At 45.4% G+C, this 18779-nt stretch overlaps 2 protein-coding genes across 2 annotated transcripts in view; one reads left to right on the top strand and one right to left on the bottom strand.

The window, feature by feature from the left end:
* LOC147056220 (palmitoyltransferase ZDHHC5-A-like) overlaps positions 1-2357 on the top strand; it is a 169558-nt gene extending 167201 nt beyond the window's left edge. Inside the window, exon 12 of the mRNA XM_085911350.1 lies at positions 2264-2357. Within this exon, the coding sequence (XP_085767476.1) occupies positions 2264-2315 (52 nt within the window). The 3' untranslated portion in view covers positions 2316-2357. The remainder of the gene's footprint in view (positions 1-2263) is intronic.
* LOC147056219 (uncharacterized) overlaps positions 1-18779 on the bottom strand; it is a 239053-nt gene that overhangs the window by 178085 nt on the left and 42189 nt on the right. The window lies entirely within an intron of this gene.

Below are 18779 nucleotides of genomic sequence, written 5' to 3'. Positions count from 1 at the left end.
TTTTTGTCATGTGACCACATAATCAGCATCAATATCAGCACCATGGTTAGCTCCATTCTTGCATGCACTCCTCTCACTGTGATTTCAGCACCCCGGTCAGCCCCTTTCTTCCCCCTGCAAATAATAGGCACTCGTTGTTCATCACCACACCGGCTCGCCCTGCACGCCCTCCTGGCTGGTTCATCTGCATTGACACACGTATGTCTGTTCTATTCCTTGATTCCTGTTTGCCTGATCCACTGCTTGCTTACTGCCTTTTTTGATTTCTCTGTTAGATCTGACCCCTTGTCTTTCCCCTTGCCTTACCTTTGTCTGCCTTGACAGCGCACACTCACCAACTGGCTCGCCAGCCCTCTTTGTGCACCTGCCCTGCTGGAATTCCAGTTTCCCCATTTTCCCTTTACCCTCAATAAAGAGCATGTGTTGCGTTTGGTTGCTGTGCCTTGTCCGTGACGTTTTTGGTTCCACTGCTGACTCATATCCCACTCCCAATTGTATTGTGTATTTTCTTTAGTTTGTGTGGGGTAATGTAGGATATCTATCCATTTGTACAATTTTATACTGAAAATCAAGATCAAGCGAGCTTTTGCCCTTCTGCTCCGCGGGAGGTTTCTGTCCTCCCTGAGCTCGCCTTACACATCGTTTGAGCGATTCAATATAACTTCCCACTGTTCTGTTGTAAAGTTGACACCCAAATCTCTTTGCCACCGGACTTTTATGGATACAGTACAGTTGTACAGATTTACCAGTCCAAATAACCTGTTGGGTGTGGGTGCAAATGATTGTTCGTATATGTGTGCCCTGTAATTGTCTGGCAAACAGTTCATGGTGTCCCCCGCCTACTGCCTGAAGTCAGCTGAGATAGGCTCTAGCACGCCCATGACCCTTGTGAGGTAAAGCAGTTCAGAAAATGGATGGATAGCCAGAGACAGTCACATGGGTTTAGGCAAATTCGAAAGTATGAGTAAGAATCCTGGAGATGGCCAGTGGACCTTCTTTCACAATCTCGCAGAAAAGGCTCCACACCCGTGTCTTGATCTTACTGGCATCCATTAAACCAGGGGTGTCCAAACTTTTTGCAAGAAGGGCCAGATTTGATAAAGTGAAGGGGCCCGGGGGCCAATAGTTTTTTCTGACATTTTTTAACTACAAAAATTTCATGCAAATACACACTGCTATAATACAATTTTCATTGTCACAATTATCTTTATTTTTCAAATGATAAAATAACCAAATATAAGCCACTCAGGCAGATGTGAACAACTCTAAAAACACATATTCTGCCTTTCATTCATATCTGAAGCGTCAGATAACGTTGAACAAATTGTATGAAATACCTTAAATTTACACGTGTTTAAAATTAGTTTTGCCTCATGAACATTATAAACAGGAATTATAAGTAATGCAAAGTTGTCTGTTATTGTAAAAACTTAAAACAAGTGAATTTTGCTCTTGTCATTTACAATATCTTTCAGAAAGTTTGTGTTAGGGTTGACAAATTAACTTGATCGTATGATTATGTTGGAATGTACACTAGAATTAATAACTTTGTTTAAACCTTTTACCTTTCCTTGACTCTGGAAAGTTTAACCATTCAGTTGTTCAAACTTTCCAAATGGTGTGGAAACATTCTTGCTTAGTCATCTAAAATGCTCCACTAGTTTCTGTTTACCAAACATCATAAAACACCCCCTGCTCTGTTTCCCTCAGATGCCGGGGGTTTCACCAAACCTGTCACCCCTACCCTGCTTGTTCTCAATATATATTCAAGAATTAAGGCAGACTTCGTTCAAACATCGCTGCAAGCACAGTGACGAACAATTTCTCCGCTTGTAAGTGCTCAAAGGGCGTACTGGCTCCCGTGTGGTTCTTGCAAATAAGTTAGAGTGAGCACCACTCTAATAGTTTGTGCCACGTCTACAGGTTTATAACATCAACAATATTAACATGGCCACTTCGTAGCTTGCTTCAATAATATTTACTTTTGACTCACAGCCCCGCGTGAAGAATCACTGTTGTGATGCCAGTTCAGCTTGGAGTTGTTTTACTTTATCAGCACGGTCACTCCCTGTTAGCTTGTTGTATGTGTTAGTATGTTTCATCTGGTAGTGTCTCTTTAGGTTGTAATCCTTAAACAAGGCAACCGTCTCTTTATAAATTAGACGAACACAATTGCTTTGATTTTCTGTGAAGAAGTATTGTAATTCCCATCTCTCTTGAAAGCGGCAGCCCTCAATGTAAACTTTCCCTGTTTTTTTTGCAGTCGGCATGGCAGAAATGAACGGAGAGTGGTTCGCTGCACGGATGCAGACTGATATTATTAAAGTGACGCTGCCACCTTAAAAGGTAAAAGGAGGAATTATAGTTTCAAGTTTCATAATTTTTTCATTCAGTTTAACAGTGCAGTCCCATAAATATATTATTATATCTATATATATATATATATTATATAGATAATGTATTATTATTATAATCTAATGTATTAGACCAAAGCTGCGGGCCATATAAAATCTGACCGGGGGCCGTAATTGCACCACGAGCCGGACTTTGGATATCCCTGCATTAAACAGTTCAACTGAGAATATGCTCTTCTGGTACGTAGTTACTATTGGCGTAACAAGCATTAAAGATAAAAGAACCGGATGAAAGATTTGCCCAATAATTAACAATTGGTGCTGTGACCTTGTGGTCTTATGCTCACTGCTCTTCTTTTTTAAGACACCATTCTTGCAGAAAATTCAACAATTCGACTGGGCCCAAAAATAAGGTGTGCAGCATGCCTTCTTTGTTGCGATGTTTTAGGAGGGATTGCACTTTGCTGTTCATCCAGGGTTTTTGGTTTGACGGTAACGTCAACAAAGCTCCTGATGTAGGAGAATATGGCTTCCGTATACTCCTGGAGGTTGTGGCTATAGAATAAATCCCATATTGTAATGGCAAAACAGTCCTGTAGCAGAGAGAGGGGTCCTTTGGGGCAGGTCTTAATTGTCTTTCTCTCAGGTTTTAAATTCCTCAGCAGAGGGGTGTAGGTGGGGGTGAGCGACAAGCAGAGGTGGTCAGATCCAGCAGGTGTGTGAGCTTTATATGCATACTTAATATTGGAATAAACATGATCCAAAGTGTTATTCCCTCTGGTGGCAAAATCCACAAACTGGGCGAGTTTGGGGAGCACAGACTTCAGGCACACCTGGTTGAAATCACCGGCAACAATAAGTACTGTGTCGGGATGGGTGAACAGCTGTTTGTTTATGGTGTTAAACAACAGACTGAGAGCCGTGATAACGTTAGCATTGGGTGGGATGTAAACAGCTATCACAATAAGTACTGAGAACTCCCTCAGTAGATAAAAAGTTCTGCACGAGACTGCCAGAAGCTCTAAATCAGGAGAACAGTGTTTGTCAAAGATTCTGCTGTCACACCACCACTCGTTGTGAACATAACCACAAAGACCTGTTGGGCTTGACAAATTATTTTGATCATATGATTATGTTGGGATGTAGACTAGAATCATTAACTTTGTTAAAACCTTTCACCTTTCCCTGACTCTGGAAAGTTTCCAAGTGATGTGGAAACATTCTTGCTTAATTAGTTATCTAAAATACTTCACTAGTATCGGTTTCCACATCCTTGTAAAACAAAGTGCTAAGACCCTCTGCACTGACTAACCAGTTGCAGAGGAGACCACCAAAACCTGTTCACTTTTAGCCCCACCCTGTTTTCTCTCAATAAATATTCCCTTGCAAGAGGCGAAAAGCAGACTGCTTTCAAGCACCTTTGTATCCTACAAGGTGATGATGGCTTTCTCTACTTGCAAGTACTAAAGGGCAAACTGTCTCCAGTGTGGTTCTTGCAAAGAAGTTAGAGTGAGGAACACTCTTATAGACCCATTTAATCATAACATTTAATAATAATGATAATAATAAATTATATTTATAAAGCTCCTTTCAAGACACACAAGGTACAGTCAGAATAAAATCATTCAATAAAATGGACCAGCCCGGCAGGATACTTAAGGGAGTTCGCTCAACCAGTCCACGTTTTTTGTGAACCTGGAGAAGGCATTCGACCATGTCCCTTGGGGAGTTCTTTGGGGGTTGCTTCGGGAGTAATCTGTGGACCTACAAAATCCCACTAACCACCCCAAAGTAAGTGAATGTGCCGGCACACTTGCTTCATTTGACGCATTAGGCTGCTGGAGGTCCTAATAGACCTACGTGGGACATCCATGGGGCCTACACGCACGCACACCACCCGGCCCTTAGCACCATAAATTCGGTTTGAGTAAAGTGCGCTCGTGCCGATTATGCGACGGGGTAATACTTCCCTCTGGCGGACATTCGGCAGTAGGTGAAATGGCTCTGGCTGTGCACTTGATCGCCTTTTTTTTTTCTTCTACTTCCAGTAACATTTTGTAAACTTTCTACGACCCGCTGGGGGTCCGCGCGACTTCCAGCAGCAGCCAGAGAGTTCCAGGAGCTCGGCTAGGCTTATTTAAAGCCCTCACAGAGCTCTGATGACCTCCGTAAGCATAGCAGCCAACCAATATTAAGCCAATGCGCTGGCACACTTGCTTTATTTGGCGTATTGGGCTGCTGGAGGTCCTGATGGACATCCGTGGGACATCCGTAGGCCCGGCACGCACGCCGTCCACCCAGCCACAGCACCACAAGTTCGGCTTGTGTAAAATGGGCTCCCGCAGCAGCGGTAATGGGGAAATGTCGCCTTCTGGCGGATACGTTGTTGTAAATGAATAGGGTTTGGCACAGTGTTATTCTTACTTTTTTTGTTTAATTTTCCCCCCGAATGACGACCCGCAAAATTTTCGCAATTAGAAAATATTCCCAAATTCTGAACGACCTCTGTGATGGAGACGCCGAATTTTCGCCATTCGGATCCGACCGAGGAACCAGCGCTGGTCGGACGGTTCCTGCGGCAGCACCGCTCGCACTTGTAAAATATTCCAAAGTTTTGACCGACCTCCGTGATAGAGAGGCCGAATTTTCGACATTCAGATCCGACCGGGGAACCAGTGCAGCTCGGACGCTTCGTGCGGCAGCCACGCTCGCACTTAGAAAATATTCAAAATTTTTCAGAACGACCTCCGTGATGGAGAGACTGAATTTCCGCCATTAGGATCCGACCGGGGAACCAGTGAAGGTCGGACGCTTCGTGTGGCAGCCACACTCGCACTTAGAAGATATTCCCAAATTCTGAACAACCTCCGTGATGGAGAGGCTGAATTTCCGCCATTCAGAACCGACCGGGGAACCAGCGCATCTCGGACTGTTTGTGTGAAAGCCCTCGGTGACACTGAGAAAATATTCGACACATTCGACCAGACTTCCAGCATGGCATTTTCGCCGTTAATGTCCGACTGAGAAACATCGTGGGTTGGACAGTTCGTGTGACAGCTCCTGCTTACACTTGGAAAAATTTTCAAAACTAAAAGAAAAAAACACCATCTCTTCATATACATGCCGATTATATTTTGCGATTCAGGGATAAAGGGGCTGAGTACACTGACAAGGGGTGTTAGGGTTGATAGATTAGTTTGAGCCTATGCTTATGTTGGAATGTAATCTGTAATAATTAACATAGCTTGTCCTGTCTTAACAAAGTGCTAAGATCCTTTGAACTGATTGACCAACTACAGAGGAAGATATCAGAGTTGTTCTGTTTACTCAACATCATAAAACACCCCCTGCTGTGACCCCCTGAGAGAGGCCAGGGGTTCACCCCCACCTTGGCCACTCTCACCCCCACCCTTCTTCTCTCAATAAACACTCTCTTGCATGAATCCAACGGCAGAGTCTGTTCGAACATTGCTGTACCTACAGTAACGGACTAGCTCTCCACTTGCAAGTGTTCAAAGGGCATACTGTCTCCCGTAAGGTTCTTGCAAAATAAGTTAGAGTCAGGACATCTCTAACAAGGGGGACCAACTTAAGTGTACTATATACCCCTGGTACCTAAATGCATCCCCCTGGTATCTAAACGCATCCCCCTGGTATCTAAACACATCCCCCTGGTACCTGAACGCTTTCCCCTAGTACCTAAACGCTTCCCCCTGGTACCTAAACTCCCCGACTCCCGCGAGCGATGCCCGAACAGAGTTCCAGGAGCTCGGCTAGACATTTTCAAAGGCCCGTGGAGCTTCCAGCGGACATCCAGCTGGAGCTCACGAGCGACTTCCATCGAATTATCACTCCGGGTGAGAGTTCCAGGAGCTCGGGTAGACATTGTCAACGGCCCGTGGAGTTTCAAGCGGACCACCAGCTGAAGCTCACAAGCGACCTTCCGGCGACATTATGACGCCGGTTGAGAGTTCCAGGAGCTCGTCTAGACATTTTCAACGGCCCGTGGAGCTTCCAGCGGACCTCCAGCTGGAGCTCATGAGCGGCTTCCATCGCATTATCACACCGGGTGAGAGCTCCAGGAGCTTGGCTAGACGTTTTCAACAACCCGTAGAGCTTCAAACGGACTTCCAGCTGGAGCTCACGAGCAGCTTCCATCGCATTATCAGGGCGGGTGAGAGTTCCAGGAGCTCGGCCAAACATTTTCAACGGCCCGTGGAGCTTCCAGCGGACTTCCAGCTGGAGCTCAGGGGGGATTCTTTCGGCAATATCACGCCAGGTGAGAGTTCCAGGCTCCCGGCTAAGAATTTTTTCCGGATCGTGGAGTTTCCAACGGACTTCCACCTGGAGCTCATGGGGTCTTCTTTCGGCAATATCACGCCGGGTGCGAGTTCCATGCGGCCAGCATAGCATTTTTACCGGATCGTGGAGCTTCCAGCAGACTTCCAGCTGGGGGCTTTCCGCCTAACATGCCACGCCGGGGAGAACATGCAAACTCCACACAGGTAGGGCCAGAGGTGGAATTGAACCAGCACCCTCCTAACTGTGAGGTGGACGTGCTACCCGGTGCGCCACCGAGCCGCCTGCTGTAAAAACATAGATATTGAAAAAGTGAAGGCTTATCCGTCAGAACAAGATTCCTACACATTACATAAACCTGCTAGGATAAATTTTCCGAGAAACAAGGTTTTTGTTAGGGCTCCTATGAGGTAATTTCAAGCTTATTTATGCGACATGCAGGCTTTATCATCTTACGACGACGGTTGTAAATTTTTGCTCACGGTAATAGATGTTTTTTCAAAAAAAGCCTATGTAAGCGTTCTGAAGGATAAAACAGGTGCCCAGGTTACCAAGGCATTCAAATCATTTTTTTTTAGAAAATGGGATTCATTCATGCCTTCAAACAGATGCTAGAAAATAATTCTTCAACAAAAAATTTCAGAAATTAATGACTCGTCATAAGATCATCCATTTTTCCACAGCGTCGGATTTGAAAGCACAAACTATTGAACGTTTCAACAGAACTTGTATGTGGCGGTTTTTTATTTTTAAAAACACAAGACGTTATGTAGCCAAAGTCAAAATTTTGCATCCAGTTATAATAATGCGTGGCATGGTAGTTTTAAGATGACCCCGCACGAGGTAACTCTGGAAAATAAAGATGTTTAATTAAGGGGTGTCTTTGATAAAGTTTATGAACAATCTTTTTCATACAAATTTTTTACAATATCGGAATGTAATGGACGTTTTCCACCCGTCTATAAACTTATTGATTACGACAGAGATCCGATAGAAGGAACGTTTTACGAAGCGGAATTACAAAAAGTGAAAATAAAAGAAAAAAAGAATTTTCAGCATCCCAAAAATTCTTAAATCACGAAATGTCTCTGGGAGACGCGAAATTTTAGTTTGTTGGAGGGGGTCGTCCGTTAAATTCAATAGCTGGGTGCCGGCCAGCAGGGTTAAAAATATATGAAATAACACAAAACATTCATTCTGTGAAAAAAACAAGATGGGTGAAGCACGGAATGGGTTTTATGTAACACTAGCATCAAATGCAAGTATGCATTTATATCCCGATAATACCGTTTCAGAATTTAAGGTTGAGTTAGTCCAACACATTGACTAGCAGGGGCCTTGGGAAGTTGGAATTTTTGAAATTACGTATGTAAACACCTTTTTAGATGTACCAGAGAAATAACGGGGTTTTTACGTCAAAGAGCCGATAAAACCATTACCGAAGGAGATAATCGATATTCGTGGAGATACTTTCGTTGAGACTTCTGGTGCACCCCCACCCACCTCATTAAAATTACACTGAGAGGTATACAGCGATCTCAACTCCTTGGCTATTGACATCAACGAGCAGATAGCGAGATAGTGTGGTAAAAAAATTACTGTGGATTATGATCAGCATATGCATATGATTTCAGTTTTACAGCAAAGAACCCTACAAAAGTATGTTTAAGAGCCCCTTGGCATATATCGTAGGGCTGATTCCCGAAGAGTGGATTACGTTGAAACATGATATAGATTCCATTGCTTTCGAAGGAGACGCCGTCAACAACGGTCTACTGAAATGCGCTCAGTGTATAGCCGGATCACAAGAGTTCCATCTAATGAGTCCGCGACACAGCGATATATTTTTCTGCGAGCGTCATCTGCTAAATCACGTGGATCTACGTTTGAAGTTATTCAGTGCGAGCAATAATTTTTGTATCATGAGCGCTGCTAACAACGACGCGTCTCAGAATTTTAGGAGCGTCCTTGTTTGTGAAAAAAGTAACGGTAGCACCGGTCGTCGCTCTGGGGCACGCGGCTGCATTACAAAAGGGTAATGTGTTGTATTTTTTGACAAGAGTCAATGTCAAGACATTCTCCATAGCTCAAAACTCGAGAATTTGTCATCAAGACAACCTGTTTCTCAACCCCCTTCCCTATACAAGCACCCTTATTGTTCATGCAGCACCTGTTATTGAGATTAATGCCAAGAGAGAAGTGTTGATGGATTATTACTAACGTAATGAACGGACGTGATTTGGATAACATCATGACGCGTAAACAGGGATCTCTGTTTGGCGGTGTTTACGCATCAGACGAACTCGCTGACTCAGACACCCCCCCAAGGCACTACATTGTAAACACTCATCCTCGACATCTGGGAAACTAGGCGTATTCAAACATGTGAAAAGTGATTCGTCGCTTGTGTAGACTGCTCGACTGGGTGGGTTACAGTGGCACCTGCACCGAACTCACGGCGGAGAGGTTGGGCTGTGGACAGAGACTTGTCCCTGTGACCCTGCCAATCTCGATAAAGATTCTCTCATCCATGCAGTTGAATGCTAATTCCGCTTCTTCTGGGGCGACTGGCGAATCGCTGCACTAACCGTTGCTACGGGTCTGACCCGGATGGGCTCCTTGGTCTTACTCTTGAGGGTAGCATGCCGGACAGACTCGAGTGATGGTCTGGTGACCAGAGGAATAATGGTGGAAGGGAAGTGGCGGATGGGGTGACGCGGTTTCTCGCCCAGACTTGTCCGCGGTTGGGGGAGACATCTTCTAACTTGCACGCGATGGCGGGCGAGGTAGTGGTTGTCCGTCAATATTCCCAGTTTACAGGTTGGGTGCGCCTGGAAACTCCTGTTGGTCACGGGGATGGTGGTATGATCCTTAGCTAGTGAGGGCAGTGCAAAAGCCTGCACAGCTGGCGTGCGGGCCTCTGTGAGTGGATATCCGGGGCAGTGTGTCGCATGTTTGCACTGGGGCATCGTCCCGGCTGCTGATGTGAGCGCGTCAGTCTTTCCGGCTGGCGGAGTGCTGAAATCTTTGCTCGGGATTCCTTGTGGGTCCGGGTATGGGTGTGGGCCTGTTCAGTAGTGATGAGATCGGTTTATGGTGGTCAGCGAGGCCTACGGCTGTGAGGCTTTGTCAGGGACACTGACTGATGGATATCACACGTAGAGCATGTGTATGCCCTGCCCGGAGTTCTGGGCGTAGAGGTGGTTGTGTGAACGACTTATGGGGCTGGGCTGGAGGCATGTTCGATCTGGGTCTAACTTCCCTATTTTGGTGCCGACGGTGGAGGTGCCGTTCGGGTCCTGGGTGAGGCCATCTGTTTGAGGGTGGGGGCGTCCCTACCGCGGACAACAGCAGGAGGGGCTCGAGACCAACTGGGGGCAGTCCAGGCATTGAAGGTCATTGGCAGGCGAGCGTGGTCGGGCGGGAGGCGGCCACGGCATTCCTCTCTGTTCTCATGAAGCTGGGGGTCCCTCTCGGTGGTGTAATTCTGTCGTTGCCCTGGTCGGGTATGAACACTTTCTGGCACTTGGTTGGGTGCTTGTGACGTTCTGTGGTGGAAGGGGCTAGTGGTGGGAGCAGCTGTCGGGAGGTGTGCGGCCGCGGCTGGGAGTGAGCTGTCCGTTTTGGGTGGATTACTTGAGTCGTGGATTGGAGTGGGGTCCTGAACCATACTGCGGTGGTCTGCCCCAGCGTGTGACTGGGTGCGCTGCCACCCCTCTCCCCTTTACCCTTTCCACATTCCCTCCCTTCCTGCTGGAGGTTGCTGCTACCAGGAACTCAGTCTGATTTTTGGGGCTTAGTCTCCAGAGAATGACAACAGGCGTGCGTAAAGGGTGCGTCCGGGGATGCATCCCTGGACACCGAGCGAGGCGACAGCCCCCCAAGCCGCGGACAATAACAAAAATCCACTCCTGGTACCTAAAATTTTCTCCAGCAGCCGGCTGGGGGGCCTAATCCTTCTCCGGGCCAAGCGGCAAGCGCTTTTTCCAAACACTGAACCAGGCGAAAGCCCCTACCCGCCGGAGACAAAAAAAATCCAGCGGCGGGCTGGGGACTAAATCAATCTTCCTCCCGCGCCAAAACCACCAACGTCGGCCACCACCGCCAGACCGCCTCCCCCAGACTTCCAGAAGCGAAGCCGGTCCCCAAGCACCAACCCCGACCGTCACCTTTGGCGCGTGCCAAGTTCACCGACCCCAAGCACCAATGGTCACCGAGGCACGCCAAGCAGCAACAGGAGCGGTCGTGCGTAAAAGCACGACCCGGGCATGATCCGCATCCATCCACGGAGCTGGCACTTCCAGCCACTGAGCGGCACTTCCAGCCACGTAGGTGGCTCTTTCATCCATCCACGGAGCTGGCACTTCCTGCCACGGAGCTGGCACTTCTAGCCACAGAGGTGGCTCTTCCATCCATCCACTGAGGTGCCACTTCCAGCCACAGAGCTGGCACTTCCAGCCACAGAGATGGCTCCTCCATTCATCCACGGAGCTGGCACTTCCAGAAAAGGAGGTGGCTTTTCTATCCAGCAACGGAGCTGGCACTTCCAGCCACGGAGCTGGCACTTCCAGCCACGGAGCTGGCACTTCCAGCCACGGAGGTGGCACTTCCAGCCACGGAGGTTGCTCTTCCATCCAGCCACGGAGCTGGCACTTCCAGCCACAGAGGTGGCTCTTCCATCCATCCATTCATCCACGGAGCAGGCACTTTCAGCCACGGAGCTGGCACTTCAAGCCACGAAGGTGGCTCTTCCTTCCGTCCGTCCGTCCGTCCGTCCGTCCGTCCGTCCATCCATCCATCCATCCATCCATCCATCCATCCATCCATCCACGTAGCTGGCACTTTGAGCCACGAAGCTGGCACTTGAAGCCATGGAGGAGGCTCTTCCATCGATCCACGGAGCTGGCACTTCCAGCCACGGAGATGGCACTTCCAGCCACGGAGGTGGATTTAGGCAAAAAAATAAAAACGCATGTAAAACATAAACCAAACGTTGCAGGTGGTTATTTCTTCATGTGCAATGGTCAACTCGGTATTCTAGAGCCCCTAAGAGCATTTTTTATGATGCCAAAATAACCAGAGTGACGGAGGAGCGACAATTCAGAAAATGCGATTAATAAAAACGCGTGTGAAATACAAACCAAACGTTGCACGCGTTTTTATTTTTATTGCCTAAATCGCATTTTCTCACCGAGGTAAGTACTTTTTCTAAATTGTCGCTCTCCCGTCACTCTGGTTAATTTGGCATAATAAAAAGTTCTGTTGGGGGCTCGAGAGTACCAAGTTGATCATTCCACATGAAGAAATGACCACTTGAAACGTTTGGTTTATGTTTTACGCGCGTTTTTATTTTTCTTGCCTAAATCGCATTGTCTCGACGAGTTAAGCACGTTTTCTGAAATGTCGCTCTCCTGTCACTCTGGTTAATTAGGCAGAATAAAAAGGGCTCTTGGGGGCTCGAGAGTCTCAAGTTGATCATTATACATGAAGAAATGACCACCTTCAACGTTTTTTTAATGTTTTACACGCGTTTTAGTTTTTTATTGCCCAAATCGCATTTTCTTGCCGAGTTAAGCACGTTTTCTGAAATGTCGCTCTCCCGTCACTCTGGTTAATTTGGCATAATAAAAAGTGCTGTTGGGGGCTCGAGAGTACCCAGTTGATCATTGCACATGAAGAAATGACCACCTGAAAGTTTTTTTTTTTTAATGTTTTACACGCGTTTTTATTTTTATTGCCGAAATCGCATATTCTCGCCGAGTCAAGCACGTTTTGTGAATTGTCGCTCTCCCGTCATTCTGGTTAATTTGGCATAATAAAAAGTGCTGTTGGGGGTGTTGCGTGTTGTGCGGAATGTCCGTTGTTGAGCCAGGAAAACAAAGGTGTGGAGTTTAGGGTTGGTTCTTTATTGGCAAGATCTTTAATGGCGGCCAATACACACGGCACGGCAGCAGATGAAACAACCCAAGATCTTGCCAATAAAGAACCAACTCTAAACTCCACACCTTTGTTTTCCTGGCTCAACAACGGACATCCCGCACAACACGCAACAAATGGTGACCCTGACGTGATTTTGTACAATTGAGCTGGTTTCGGCCGCTTTCTGGTGAGGTTTGCCACTTCGGGCCGGAGGTCCGCTTGGAAAAGGTAAGAGGAGTTTTTCCTTCACAAACTGGGACCTCAGCACCGTGGTGGCATCGCCCTGTCTGGCGCTAAGCGTATTTTGCCGTGAGTTGAACGGGTTTGTGCGCACAAACTTGCTCTGGTAGGATAAAGCGGACGGGTGTGGGCAAGAGTTGCTTCATTTATTGGGGTATATGTAGACATCGTTTGTGTTGTTTTGTTTTTTTTAGATAAACTTTTGAGATACGGGTCCCGCAGCGTGGTAGTTTCGCGATCTCGAGTGACCTTCGGGATTTGCGCCGCGTAGACCGCGTTTGTGTTGTGATTTTGGAGAAACTTGATAAACGAGTGTTCCTTGACGGCGCGTTTTTGCGATCTCGAGACAATTCGAGATTTTTGTCTGGTTGGAACGGCGTTTGGGTGATTTGAGAGAAACCTGATAAACGAGTCTTCCTTGACGGCGCGTTTTTGAGATCTCGAGACAATTCGAGATTTTAGTCTGGTGTTAGGGATGTTCTGACTCTAACATATTTTGCAAGAACCACACGAGAGACAGTATGCCCTTTGAACACTTGCAAGTGGAGAATTTGTTCGTTACTGTAGATACAGCAATGTCCGAACAAAGTCTGCCTTTGCATTCTTGCAAGAGTGTATTTATTGAGAGAAGAAGGGTGGGGGTGAGAGTGACAAAGGTGGGGGTGACAATTTACATGTGTGGTGGTCACCACAGACAATGGTTGACCACTTCAGAGGGTCCCAGTTTATTGTTTTACGAGGTCGTGGAAATAAAACCTAGTGGAGCCTTCCAGATGACTAACTAAACAACACACCATTTGGAGAGTGGCAACAACTGAATGGTTAAACTTTTCAGAGTCAAAGAAAGGTAGAAGGTTAATTCTAGTGTACATCCCGACATAATTATACGATCAAGATAGTTCATAAACCCCAACATATCCCTCCTGTTTATCATATGATTATGTCTACCCCGATCAATCAAACATAAGTAAGAAAATATAATGAAGAAAGAAAAACAACAATAAAATCAAAACACAGAAATAGCACACCATTGTACCCATCAGTTGCGAAGCATTTTCGATTGCCAAATCATTAAGTTTCTGTAAAACATGCTCGGCTAAACATCATTTACGCAATCTACGTAGATCAATTTTAGTGTGTGAGTGAAAAACCTGCGGCAAGATGTTATAATGCAGGAAAAGTCTCACACGGTCCCTCTGCCTTAGGCGACCATAATGGTATCAATAACAACAGTCAAGACAAAAACTGCTCGTTATTATTCAGCCGTCATAGTCATCACATTTGACATGTCTGATATGTTGTATTTGCACTTGTGCTATGGTAGAAGATAAAATCTTGATACAGCAGACTTCAAACACGGGATAACACAGGTTGTAAATAAGCACATCAACACAAGCACAAAAAGCACAGGAGTCACACATTTCATCAGCAGTTGCCACCAGTTGCCAGAGAATAGCCACGAAAAGAAATCCCATTGACGTGGGACTTTGTCTTTTAACATGGCCTGCTGTAAGTTCTTCAGTGAATTCATGGCGTCGTTGATGTGCGTGTCATTTTCTCCTGGTATGTATGTGCAACAGGAGGTCCCAATAATGTGGCACACACCACCTTGCGCTGCAGTCATCAAGTCCAGAACCATCCTGTTTTGTAAGACCATTAGCCTAATAGCCTGAATCTCTCTGTTTTGACCATCATTGACCTGCAGCGAGAGATTCACAAACGATTGGAAACGATAGTTCAGTGTCTCGATGTAGAGTCCTTGTTTTCCAACACCGATCCAAGGAAAAAGCGCATGAACAACTTTGTCTCCGCCGGACCATATTTTATGATCGTCTGGCACGTTCGCACCCCAGACAGGGTCATGGGGGTCAAAGGTTGCAACAGCCCTGCGTTGACGTCCAGAAGAGTTGTGTGCTGTCGTCAGCTGATGATGTTGTATTCTGTAGGTGTGGTCTGTCACCCACACTGGAGCACACATAGCATCCCTCCTGTGTGTGAGCTCTCACACTGAACTTCACATATCGGTACCAAGCGTTGGTTTCGTGATGTGTTTCTGGGGTCCCATGACCAGTCCTCGAAATTCTCATCATGTGACCATCTTCTTCCACGAATGACACTGTCCATTGGTCCATTCAGATGAGCCCACAACCATAGCACACTCCAACCACAGCGCAGCATAGAATCCACCTGGCATATGGAATTCCGTTGCTACTAGGATGGCAGAGACACCGGGACATCTCCTCGCCTAGCGGAGTGGGGATCGCTGAATTCTTCACCAACGTTGAGACGTTCCACCCTAAGCGATGAAACCCCTTTGAAGTCGGAACTTCCCCACCACTCCGAATGAGGGGTCCAGCACTCTCTGCAACTTGCAGTGGCTGAGGTGAATCCAGCTGGGCCGTTCAGCAATCTTTACTGCAGTGGGGGTAGTCAGCAAGACTTGGAATGGTCCCTCCCACCGCGGGCTGGCCCAGTTCTTTCTTTTGATGACCTTGATGTAGACCCAGTCTCCTGGCTTAATGAGGTTGTCAACCTGTGGGGAGAGAAGACCAGGCGGCAGTAAATTTGCATTTAACACATCTTTCATTTTGAGTGTACTGATCATGTAATCTGCCAAGGTCTGTTCTTCATCTGCTTTTTGCAAATCTGCAGGGAACACAGGTAGTCTATATGGTCTCCCATGTATAATTTCAAAAGGTGACAGCCCCTCCGAATTGGGGGTGACCCTCACACAGAGCCCCACCAAGTCTAGGCACTCCGGCCAGGCTCCGCCTGTTGATTCCATGCATTTTTCCAACCTGCTTTTGATAGTAGCGTTTGCTCGTTCAACCTGGCCTGCACTGGATTGGTGCCAAGCACAGTGTTTTTTTTTTTACGTTATCCCAAGGTGTACAGCCATGTTTTGTACAACTTGGTTCACAAAGTGTGGACCATTGTCACTGTAAATGATCTGCGGGATGCCATGAACCGGTATGACGGTTTTGCAAATGGCTTTTGCCACTGTTAAGGCATCTGCTCGTTTAGCTGGAACTATTTCAACCCATTTGGAAAATGCATCAATCATCACTAGGCAGTATTTGTGAGGTCCACTTTGTGTGAGTTCAATAAAATCTATGTGCATGATTTGGAATGGGTAAGACGGTTTTGGAAAGGAGCCTCTCTTAGGTCTCATGTTTCCTTGTGGATTATGTTTCACACAAACAGGACATGCTTTACAAAAAAAATTTAAGTAAGCATCTAAACCAAAGGTAGTGAATTGACCTCACCCCTCCTGTCGACACATGGCAAGGCCCATGTGTCGCAATTGCCGCTGCCTCAAAAAGTGTTTAGAAGTGTGTGTGGGTCAGGCACATTAGGTGCTGCTTCATTTATTACTCGGAAATCTTGTATCATTCGCCAATCAATTTTATTGGCCTTTTGGACTGGAAAAACAGGAGTCTTGCAAGGAGAATCCAAGCACTTCCTAAAGATTCCTCCTGACAAAAGACCATTTACGACAGGGGCTATCCCATTTATTGCCTCCTGGCCCAAAGGAGATTATCTGATCCCGGTTAGATTTGGATGTTAAGTCCTGTCACAAATGGTTCCTTTGATCAGTCAAACAAATGCTGACTAGCCAGGGAAGCGCATAAGCGCGTGCCTTTCAAAACACCCACACCACTTCCTCATAGCTTCTTGAGTAATTAGCAATCCAAAAACAACATTTTCTTTGGGTTTTTTGTTTTTGTTTCCTTAGCATTTAACTTGCACAAAATCACTCTTTCATCAAAGTTGCTCTACCAATCTCCCATAGTAGTCTCCAACAACCTCAACCATTCAACCTATATTTTCCTTTGATCCAGGAAATCATTCGTCCCTGCTCATTTGCATCTCACACACAGACACCAAAGAGGAGTCTTTTCAACACATTGGTCTCAAGTTATCCAAATCCTCCACACAACATTCATATACCATTCTCAACACAGTCCCTTTCGTAATTATTCCTAATGTTCCCGATAGAACAATTCACTAATCCAAAAAAAACCTCAACACAAAAAAAACAGCTTGCGAATTAATCAGATTTCTTTTTTTTTTTTTTTTTTTTTTTAAATTAACCAACTCAATCTTTCAGATTTAACTAAAATATAGAAGGTTATAGACTCTTACAACACAACTAATCAATTATTTTTCTCAAATTAGTTTTGCAGTGTGTGAAAACCACAATTTTGCTTCATCCAATTCCAGAAAACATGTTTTCTCTGTCTTTCGAATTTGTCATCAGGATGAGACACTAATGAGCACTAGTGTAAACCAGTTTTCTGTCTACAAACAGATGTCTTTCTTTTCTTCTCTTTTTTTATTTATTTATTTTTTATTTTTATTCTTCAAAATTGTCTCTGTTTTGCGGTCCAAATTGGATAGACCACAGTCTAACAAATTTCTTTGTACACAGGTTTAGCCAATTTTATCAGTTTAACAAATATGTTAAATATAAATATATATATATATAAATATAAAATAACACATGCACAGCTCTCGGTGCGAGGGGAGGGGACCCGGCATCAATGATTCGTCACAAGCTGGCCATTTCTTGCGGTCGATCATGAAGCTGGTCCCACCCACCCACCCACGCGAGGACAGCACATTCAAATTTTTCTATTTATCTTTTAGAAACAAGTTGTATTACTTTACCACTTGATTTGCAAATTTTAACTTCAGTGTGCACACATAATTTGACCCCTTGTCATTTGCCGGGCATACAATCAGCATTGTCATAATTTCATTGTATGTACAGGAGTTCTAATAACCTAAATGTTTTAAACCAAAAGTAGGAGCATGAGAGGTCAAAGGAGAGGAAGCCCGTTTTGCTGAAAATTTGGCTTTTCCTCTGCCCCTTCCTCCACCCTTTGATTGGTCTTGTTTTGCATAACGACACTCTCTTGCAAAGTGTCCTCGTCTCCCACAGTTCCAACAGTTGTCAGAATTTGGTGGGGGTTTTGAACCATATGGCGGCCTGCGACCTTGTTGGCCTTGACCTCTTCCTCTGCCCCATTGGGAACTTTGGAAGAAGACTGTTGCATCTTCATCTACATGATTATCATCATCATCTAGATGAAATACATCAGAACTTTTGCCTTTCTTGATTACTTTGTCAGCGTCTCTGGCCCACTGCATGGTTGTTGTAACACAAGCAGTGTGTGCTTCCACCAAGTGTTTCCGCACCCTGTTGTCTAATTCAGGTGGGGAACCATTGAGGAGCGCATATTCTAGCTGTTGCTGATAAGCACTCTCAGCTGCATCATTGAATGGGATGCCATTATGCACCCTAAATTATTTTTCAAATGTTAATGGAATGGCAGCCTCATCACTTTTTATCTTTCCATTTTTGGTCTTTTGAATTTGTTCACTTCGCTCTTGTGAAGTTTTCAACCACACTCTAGCACATTGCAATTCTCCCTCTTTTCTTTCCTTTCTCAATCCCTTTTGTCTTCCCAGCCACACTCTCCTCCAAAACATCAACCACTATTTTCCACATTTCAACTTTCAACTTCCCTTCTACTCCATACTTTTTCTTCCACTTTGGCATGTATCGCATACAATTAAGAAATCTACTTGCCATGTACTTCTCATCACCTTCAAGAGCTAGAGATTTACCGTTTTTATTTCCTATCTTAACTTGGTATTTTTAGATTTTTCCAATTTTTATTCATTTTTTTTGTTTTACTTTTTGGAGGATCCTCAATGTAGGATTAAATTGACCCTTCAACAAAATTGCCTCTTAGTCAAATTATCCTACCAGTCACACACTCAACCACACAACTTAGCGCTTTTTAACTTGTAGGCCTATCTCGGATGGGTGCTAAAGGAATATAAGAGTTTGATCTTAAAGTAGTTCATTAGACATCTTGTGCATGAGAGTATGAAACTGTAAAGTCCTGAGTGTGTGACGGTGGAGACAAAACAAGATATGTGGGCAAGGATGTGCAC

This window comes from Syngnathus leptorhynchus, chromosome 5, assembly GCF_054491065.1.
Source record: "Syngnathus leptorhynchus isolate UIUO chromosome 5, UIUO_Slep, whole genome shotgun sequence".
Taxonomy (NCBI): Eukaryota; Metazoa; Chordata; class Actinopteri; order Syngnathiformes; family Syngnathidae; genus Syngnathus; species Syngnathus leptorhynchus.
Note: the sequence above shows the minus strand (reverse complement) of the source record. Positions and strands in the feature narration are given on the sequence as shown.